This window comes from Limulus polyphemus, unplaced genomic scaffold, assembly GCF_000517525.1.
Source record: "Limulus polyphemus unplaced genomic scaffold, Limulus_polyphemus-2.1.2 Scaffold441, whole genome shotgun sequence".
Classification (NCBI taxonomy): domain Eukaryota; kingdom Metazoa; phylum Arthropoda; class Merostomata; order Xiphosura; family Limulidae; genus Limulus; species Limulus polyphemus.
Window position 1 is genome coordinate 272,967 of NW_013666051.1, and position 9,572 is coordinate 282,538.

Consider the following 9,572-nt stretch of genomic DNA (forward strand, 5'->3'; position numbering starts at 1 on the left):
CAATAGAAAGCCTAGATTCCAACTTACTGATGTTTCAATATGATTCATGCCACGTGATGCTTCAGAAAATTGACAATTTAGCTGATGAGAAGAAATTTTTTCCTATGAGAACATAGTGGGGAGCTAAATTGAATATCTAACTGCTCAAGTCACGTGATTAGAGAGCCAGAAAAGTTCTGACAGATACCCAAATTTCTCAGCTGTTGACATATTATTATTCTGTGTTCTTCCATGCATTATTTACTTAAAGAAAAAATTATTTTGTGGACTAGTAGATTTGGTGAAAGTATTAGGGCTAACATAGGTCAGTTGTTGACAAAACAAAAGGTTACACAGGTGAGTGCTATATTTCTTGTTTTTCTTATCTATTCTTTATTTATTATTATAAAAGTAATTGAAAATGGAAAAGTTAGGAAATTCTAGGTTAGATAAGGTTAAATTAGGTAATAAAAATAAAAATAATGATAATAATAATAATAACAACATTTTTCTATGAGGTACACTCGCAAGGACTAACAGCTCATGAGTAGCATGAGCTTTATGTAACTTGATTAGTGTAACATTTGATTCATGTCACTGCATATTTTTAAACTTTTTATGGTGGAAATTTTCAAAATAATGGTCCAAAAGGCAATAAAACAATAACATTTAATGAGAAACACTATCACTGTCATTTAAAAGTGACAAGTGCTGAGTGTTGTCAACATTGAACATGTTTGCACAATCAACAACGACCACACTTGTTAATGTTTATCATAAAATAACAAAAACACAGACAGCTGGTGGTCGCAACATGGGAAGTCAACAATGGCCTCGAGGAGAAAAAAACAGTAAAATGAACTGATGTGACTTGTGAAAATATTTTAGCATATTTTGAATTAACAATAGCTATGAGACTCAAGTCTTATCCTTCTCTACCTGACTATTGGTCTACCTATGTTCCTTTCCATACTCCTTGGCTCTCTATCTTCTCTAGGGGCAAATTTTTAGCTATCCATACTAACTTACATTTCAATAACAATACTAATGCTCTACTTAGAATTGGCCCTAAAAATGAGAAACGTTTTAAGATAAGACCTATCATAGGCCACCTACTAACGTTTTTTTTTGTTTCCCCACTACTTTCCTAACAAGGAACTAACTATAGATGAATAAATGTTAGGGACAAAATGTAGAATTGTTTTTTCCAGTATTTACCAAAGAAACCTGTCAAGTGGGGTATCAAGTTGTGGGTCCTGGCAGAAGTTAAGAGTGGATACTTTTTGAAGTTTACAATATACACAGGCAAGGAGGGACAAATGCCAGCTATAGGTGGAACTGACGGACAAACACAACAGACTAGGACACTGGGTTTTTATGGAAAACTTTTACACTTCCCTTCATTTATTTGACAAATTACTGACTATGGGAATCTATGCTTGTGGCACATGCAGGAAAGACAGACTGTATTTCCCACAACAATTTGTTTCTACAAACCCACAGAGAGGGGATGCACAATTGTTTAAATGTGGAACTCTGACAGCTGTGAAGTGGACTGACAAACGAGACATTTAATCATTATCCCAGAAGGCCTTCAGAATGGACCTGATCACAGATCTTGTTGAGCCTCTACTTCAAAATAGACCAGGCCTTTCTGGTATACCACTTTCAAGAACTGTGCCAGACTCATCACCTTTGAGACTCACTCTTGGCATGCATTTCTCTATACTTGTTAATAAAGGAGATAGAAAAAGATGTAGACTATGCCTCCCAGAAAATAAAGTACTAACAAAGTGTACACCTTGTGATGAATTTCTATGCATGAAACACTTTGAAGATTATCACACTAGTGATACTCTTCACAAAAGCTAAGATTTTATATATGTGTACAAGGTAAAAGTGTCTGTATATAATTAGTTTTTTTTTATTTTAACAAATATTTTAGAAGCATTTTTTATTCTATTTGAATGTATAGAAATGTTTCAGTTTTAAATTGTTTTTTCTCCGAAATATTTTTGTAAAGTTTTCTTTATGTATTCATACACTTGTACGTACAGTAGTGATGCTCCCTTTCACGAGTTAAAACCATTTTATATTATATATGCTAACTTAAGTATGACTTTTGCAGTTTTCCAAAATGTTTGTAGTAAAATACCTATCTATATATATATATTTTCATTCATTCATAGTTTTTCTCTGCACAACTTTATGTATTTGTTTTTGATTCATGCAATTTGTATGTACACTATTCCTTTTAGACATGTATAAACATTACTTCCTTGACATTTTACCTTTCTAAATGTAATGAATAAACCTGTTTTTATATTGTAAATTTTCTAATGTCGTATAATTTATATTTAATTCAGTTTAGACAATGAAAATAGCACAAATTCAGTAAGCATATCTACATATTGGCCTATGAAATACAAATTTCTAACTAGAATACAAGTATTTTTCTTAAAACATTGAACAATGAATTAAAAATACACTGATCAACAATGATTTTGAGTACTTATGGTGTTTCAAAATGTTGTGCTTGTGCATTACATGTGCTAAGACTCGCCATAACCCTCATTTATTCTTCCGAGTGGAGGGTGAAAAGATATTAATTTTTGTAGGCTTCAAATATAAATTTTAGAACCAAAAAAATTATCAGGTTACTGTATTGGTACATAAAAAATCCCTGCAATTTATCTGGATCTCTAAATAAGCTATATGTGAGTTACAAAACTTCCATTCCTATTCAGAGCAACAACTTAGTCATCAAACCTCAATAGTTTTGGTGAAATTATTACTTTCTCCTTCAAGCTATTTACAAACAGCTGTTAGATTTACATAGATTTGTTTGTTTTGAATTTCGCACAAAGCTACATGAAAACTATCTATGCTAGCCGTGCCTAATTTAGCAGTGTAAGACAAGAGGAAAGCAGCTAGTCATCACCACCCATCGCAAACTCTTGGGCTACTCTTTTACCAACGAATAGTGGGATTGACCATCACATTATAATGCCCCCACAGCTGAAAGCGTGAGCATGTTTGGTGGGATGGGAATTTGAACCCGTGACCCAAAGATTACAAGTCAAGCGCCCTATAAATGCTAATTAGTAGTAGGTGAGATTAGAAAAGAGGTTTCAAAAGTATGAAGTAGGGGGAGGAGCCACTCTAGTAGATTCACTGAAAATATTGATATCTCATCAAATCATAGAAGTGAGAGGTTCTTGTTTTATATTTAGCTTGTCCATATCTTTACATAATAAAATGTAAACTAAGCAATACGACAAAAGGATGTGTTATGTGACACATAAAAATCAATATTTAGCATTTTTTCTTTATATTTCCTTTTAAATTGAGAAATTAAAACACATATAATATTAAAATTTCAATTATAAACTACGTTTTGATGTCAACTTCATTGACATGTAGTAATAAAGTTATTTAACAAAATTTCGAAAACAACTCTCCAAAATGTCATGAGGTGCACTTTAACTTGCCCAGAATGAAAGGGTTAATTGATTAGTAAATACCATTAACTGCCCAGCTCTAAGTACAAAATGTAGTGGTTTATTATAGTCTGTATTTAAGTACTGGGGAAATTCAACAGTTTTAACAACATTAATTTCTAAGAACAGTTACAACATCAAACTAGTTTAAATAAAGCATTATTCCGTACCTTCTGTCGTAGCATGACTAGTTCCTCAAGAATTGGAACATTCTCTGAAATACACCTGAAAAACAAAGTTGTGAATACAGATATTTTAAAACATGTATTTTTTTAATAGCAATACAAAAGTATGGTACTTCACAAAAACTTAGTACTTGCTAAATGTATATTTCAGTGTTTAATAATACTGTTGTTCTCTCTTTGCAGTTTTGACATTTAATCTTACAAACTTTAGAATTATATTTTTATTTTTGAGAGCTGTTTTAGAAAATGAAGCACATCAGAACACAATTTCAATCAATCACCAATTGTATTGTCTAATAAAATCTCTGAAATTCTTTAATTGTATATTTTCTACATAAACCTAAGGCTGTTTTCTCACTGTATATCCAAACATCATAATACTGGAGCTGCATCTTAGTCTCAAAAGTTTACTTCTTATTTTAAAGCCAAACCAGTTTTTGCATAGTGGTTTCATGTGCTTAGAACAATCAAGCTTTTTTGGGAACCCTCTAATTAAATTAAATACTAAGTTCTATACAAAATACCAATTTTTCTTAAAGCTAAAACCAATACTTACTGTGAGTTGAAAGCATGTTCCATTTTTCTTCTTGTTTCAGGATTTTTTGCTTTTCTCATCGTAGGAAAGTAGTGTGGATATTTCAAGGTGATTTTCCGCTTTTCATTGTCCATCTTAATGGTATTAAATAAAGCTGCTGATTACTGGAATTTCTCATATCTCAATTACTAGTGAAATTAATATAATTTTTTTTTTCAGTGAATCATTCTAGTAAACAATAATTATCAGTACCCAATATATAGATGTTTGGTTTTATGATATGAATCTGAGTGGTAACAAGAATTATGTAATGACAAGTTTCAAATATTCATGTCTTCTAGGCATTAAACCCACAGTGCAAGCACAAGAATCTGTTTTAATTATAACCTTCTTGGCTAACATAAAGAATTAAAAGAAATTTGTGTGGCATATTTGTTTATATAACCTTGTTAAATATTTTTAAAAGTTCTCCTCTCACCTTTTCCAGACTATCAATAAAATCATCTGGTAAGCCCTCCAATTCTTTCTCTGTGAATTCTAGAAATGTATTTTCTTCATTTAGGTTTTTATTAAACTGAATTGAAAGCTCATTCATCTTGTTTTTGAATTCTTTGATCTTTTCTTGTATATCTTTGGACAAGTGGAGCCCTTAAAAATAACAAAAGAAAAATAATTTTAGTAAATAGCGTATCTCGAGATACTTTGGACAAGTACAGACCAAAAACATAATAAGAATTAAATAAACCTGAACCCTTAGATAACAGTAACACTAGTTATAAGAATATACATATTAATATAACAAAATGTAAAATACATTCACTTGGATATCTCACTTTTCAACCATTATCATATTGTAACAAATAAAGTGTTCAATAACTTGAGGTATGTATAGTGTGTGTGTGTGTGTGTGTGTGTGTGTGTGTGTGTGTGTGCACTTACAGCTTTTTTGCTATACTGAAAAGGTGTGTGAGAGACAGGCTGGATTCAAAAGCCAATACTCTTACAAAACTTGTACATAGTACACAAGCTAATAGAAGAAAATGATTTTTACCTTATTAGAAAAACTAATAATAAAGTATTCTACTTTACATTCCTACAAAAATCATAGCAACTACTCATAACCTTGTTTTACACAATTCCACAAAACAGTTTTTCTGTAAATTCATAATTTAAAACAAAGTTGTATCTAGGAAGAGTTGAGCATAAGCAAAAACTGTGCAGCTTACCATTTCTCTTTCCCATTTTGATTAGTCTTTCTAAATATCGTTTATATTCTGGTTTCAAATCTTCTGTTTTCTTATCCAGAATCAGAAGTTTATCAAATATGTCCTGTCTCATGCTAGAAACAATAATGCATATCTATTTTATTTTGCTCACCTAACAATTAATAACTTATTATAAACTACTTACAAACTAAAACTGGGTGATAAAACATGTTTTTTATCAATAATTTTGAATAAAGAAATCTTGAATAAAGTTTTTAAGTGACCTACATTTTTTCCCCATCAGTTCTAGAACTGTTTTAAGATCGTACATTAGATGCACAAATATATTACTTAAACAGGCAAGTTATTTACTTTACTTGATTTGTAAGATAAAGGTTATTATTTACCAAGTTATCAAACATCATACAAGTGAATTAGAAATAAAGTTTCCTTCAATGAGTTGTGAAGACAGTATTTATATACTCAAAGCCTGATAACATTTTATGAAACAAAGATCATCTCCTAATGTCCCTCTGTACATTGGCTTCTATAATAAGGCTTCATATACTGACAAAACAAAATACCATTTTAAAATAACAGCTCATTTACACATGAAATGTCAAAAACCTGGCACATTTACTCCTCTTCCATATCTAAACACAAGACACTATAAATTTATACAATATCATTATCTTAACTACTAGTTTTTTGACATTAAAGTTTTAATGAAATCTTTAAAAAAATATTACTTTTAAAAATACATCTCCATTTCAATTAAGCCTGTTATATTTTCAGTTCAATGAGATAACAAGAAGAAATCTGGCCATCAAGACTATTCCATTTTCTAGTGTCAGCATGTTACACACAATCAAAATATATAACTCTTGAAATATAAAATATTACAACAGGCTACCTTATTTCAACATCAAATGCTTGAAGTTTTTTGTCTGCTTCAGTACTGGCATCCCTAAGTGCTTTGTCAGATGATACTTGTTGTGGAAAGTCAAAAAGGTAGCGATTTGACAAATATTCACACTCTACATCTGCTATCACCTGGGGAGGGAGGATTTAAGAATTTAGAACTAAGATATCAAGTTTCTTAGGAGACACTAACATCCACTACACTCATTTTCTTGATGCTATTTATTCCACAACTGTATATCAAATATGCTTCTAGTCTTCATACCAATCTTTTTGAGCCACTACAGCTATCAAAATCTTTTTTTTTGTACAAAATATTTCATTAAGATCATTAAGATAGCAATGTTTCTAGTATAGTTGCTTTCTGATGATGTTTTTGGTTTCAACTTGTAATTATGTTTCAGTACAGTGAAATTAATGTGTGAGAGAGGTAACTGATTTAGAAGTATTCAGCTTCAGAATCAGAACATTTTCCTTCATAAAATAAATTTATGGCATAACAACTTCACAAGACTGAACTTCATGAAAAAAACTTCCAAATTATAAACAAACATTACATTGTTTAATCAGGTGTATATAGCTAAACATCATACACTTTACACACTGTAGCCATAAATCAGAAAGAAAGCATTGTATAAACACACAACTTAATCTTAAACTATTAGTTTGTAGACTATTATATATTATCATATACACACACACACACACAGTTCAACAGAAATAAGTGCAAACTTTTAAGTAGCATAAATTTATTCCATATGCTAGAAGAATAAACCTCTTTCATATACTTTATTAATACAAATTCCACATTAAAACACTAACCTTTAATACAGATTGAAAATTCACATCCTCTTCTTTTAAGTTGCCAACTTCATCATATTTTTTCCGACATTGAGAAATAAGTAACTCGGTTTTTGTCAACAATTCATTCGGAGAAATAGTTAAGTCCCAAGCAATCCTCACACCTTCTATACTCATAGTAGTACGACCACTGACAATGTTGGTAAAGAAGTTAACCTTACAATTTAGCCTAGGCAAAAAATGTTTTTGTAAGATATTCTTGGAAAAAGACCTGAAAGTATTGAATGACAAATCTGACTTAAATAAAGCTTTACCGGTCCCCTGTAGATTTGATAAGCTATGACTTCTTTGGTTACTCTGAAGTAATGTGCTGTATTGACAAGAAACAAATAAACAGGTTTGTTCTTCAACAGAACATAGGGGTAGTCTCAGCCAGTTTAGAGTAGATCTTCCACGAAAAAGTCTGATTACTGGGTAACAAAAGACACGAACGACTAAAGAATGGGTCCTGGAAAAAAAAAGGCTATTTCTTGGTAAAACTTATCAGTGTAGAAAATTCTAGTAATTATCAGATCATTTTTGAACCTTCATTTACTTGCATTTGTTTGTTTTTTTAATTTCGTGAAAAGCCACACGAAGGCTATCTTAGTTTCACTTGCAAGTTACAACTCTGTCAGTTCAATTTTTGGAGTATTTTGTATATCACACTTTTACTGAAAATACTCTCACAAAATTTAAACTTGAATTTTGCATTTTTTGACAACTAAATCTAACCTCACACATAAAAAAAGGAATACACATTCAAATAACATACAAGTTTTAGTTTTACATCAAATTTTAATTACCTTTCCCAGTATGAACAATGTAAAGCTAAAATTAAAAGCAAGAGTTTATAATTATAGGTGCAATTATTTTGTAACAACCTGTGTGGTGTCACTTTCATACCAAGTTCCAGGCCATAGCCTTGGTGTTGTCCAAATTATATTAGTTATTAATATTAGACAAGGTAGTCACAGGTGTAATAACATAATAAACACACTTAACATTACTTTACACTGGCAATTACTAGGGAAAGAAATTAACCAATACAAAATTAAAACTAAAGCTTTTAAACGCTCACGCAAGTGACAATAAAACATCATTAAATGAGTTGTTTTGCACCATTGTCAGTATTGAGTACTGTAAAATGTAGTACAACTACAATAGTACAAGTTATAACGAGATGGCTAACCAGACATTTCACTCCTTAAAATTAAATGTTTGATATCTCCACACGGATTCATAAACACTACCTAAAACTTAAAACATTGTCTTAACTGATTAATAAGTTATTTTAATATAATTAAGCTACAATTACTCAATTAGTACTAGTAGTAGTAGTACTACCGATCAAAGTATAAAAAATAAATAAAATTTTATAAAATATAAGTTAAGATTATAAAGTTTTGTAATTTGCGGTTCCTTCCAATTTAACTATGCATAATATAGAAATATTGACCTAAAACGGTGTCTTTGAAAACGTCAACCTCAGTGGTTAATAATAATTTAATTCATACATTAAGTACAAACCAAGTAATACCACATCAACGACGCCCACCGAAACATAAAGTTTCTAAACGTGCTTCAGCTCCATAAACTAAAACCGAATCACGTGATTACAATACTTAAAGCATTCAGATTATGTTTTATCTTTAGAGCTATCTATACGATATCATCGTAAAGTTGCAACAATTAGAAGAACAAAGAAAGAAAGAAATCATTTTATCTCGAACTTACTGTAATAAATAAAATTATTTTCTGGAAGTTTTTTCCTATCCTTACAAATCGGAATTTGTCTGAAATTAGTAAAGTGTTCCTAAAATAAACATTAAATTTTGAAATATATTTTGAGTTTTTTGAGAAGCAAAAATATTTCATGGGTTTTGTTTGTTTGTAATTAAGCTACACAATGATCTATCTGTGCTCTGCCCACCACGGGTATCGAAACCCGGTTTCTAGCGTTGTAAGTCAGCAGACATACCGCTTTGCCACTGGGGGCATTTTAATGGTTATTAATAATAAAATGTAATGGTGCTTTATTTACTGACATTTCATCTGTGAGTGTATATATATTGTTACGTCTCCGTTTGTTAATTGATTTTCCGTAAATTCGTTCCGACGAAACTTTAGCGACACAAGTCTTTTCTTAAATAAAACTGGTTTATTCTTTCCGAATACAACTTTACGATACACACAACTTCAACATTCGCGCTAAAACAAACACTATAACGAACGAACGTTAACTTCAACAATACCCTGTGACTGCAGATCAATTACTCAGTACCTACACACATTGTTGTCACGTTGTGAGCGTCTTATAAATATACCAGACAAACATATATCTAGTAATAATGGCTGGAGACGGCTTAAATGGGTAATGAAGAAAAACTTTAATATAAGTTTAACA

At 30.8% G+C, this 9,572-nt stretch overlaps 1 protein-coding gene across 7 annotated transcripts in view; it reads right to left on the reverse strand.

Moving 5' to 3' along the window:
- Positions 1-8,820, reverse strand: part of LOC106458305 (neurolysin, mitochondrial-like) — a 35,424-nt gene extending 26,604 nt beyond the window's left edge. For 3 of the 7 annotated variants that reach the window (XR_002610344.1, XR_002610343.1, XM_013917799.2), the window contains exons 1-7: positions 8,706-8,820; positions 7,148-7,634; positions 6,318-6,457; positions 5,426-5,538; positions 4,678-4,847; positions 4,221-4,333; positions 3,650-3,704 (exon numbers count right to left, since the gene is read on the reverse strand). Coding sequence is in view for 5 of the 7 variants with exons in the window: in XM_013917799.2 (XP_013773253.1) it covers positions 3,650-3,704; positions 4,221-4,333; positions 4,678-4,847; positions 5,426-5,538; positions 6,318-6,457; positions 7,148-7,634; positions 8,706-8,731 (1,104 nt within the window). In the remaining 2 variants the exon portion in view is untranslated. Of the gene's footprint in view, positions 1-3,649; positions 3,705-4,220; positions 4,334-4,677; positions 4,848-5,425; positions 5,539-6,317; positions 6,458-7,147; positions 7,635-8,049; positions 8,085-8,624 lie in introns of those variants that run through there. The other 4 variants (XM_013917803.2, XM_013917801.2, XM_013917800.2 and 1 more) reach the window with 4 other exon arrangements.
- Positions 8,821-9,572: the final 752 nt, after the last annotated feature.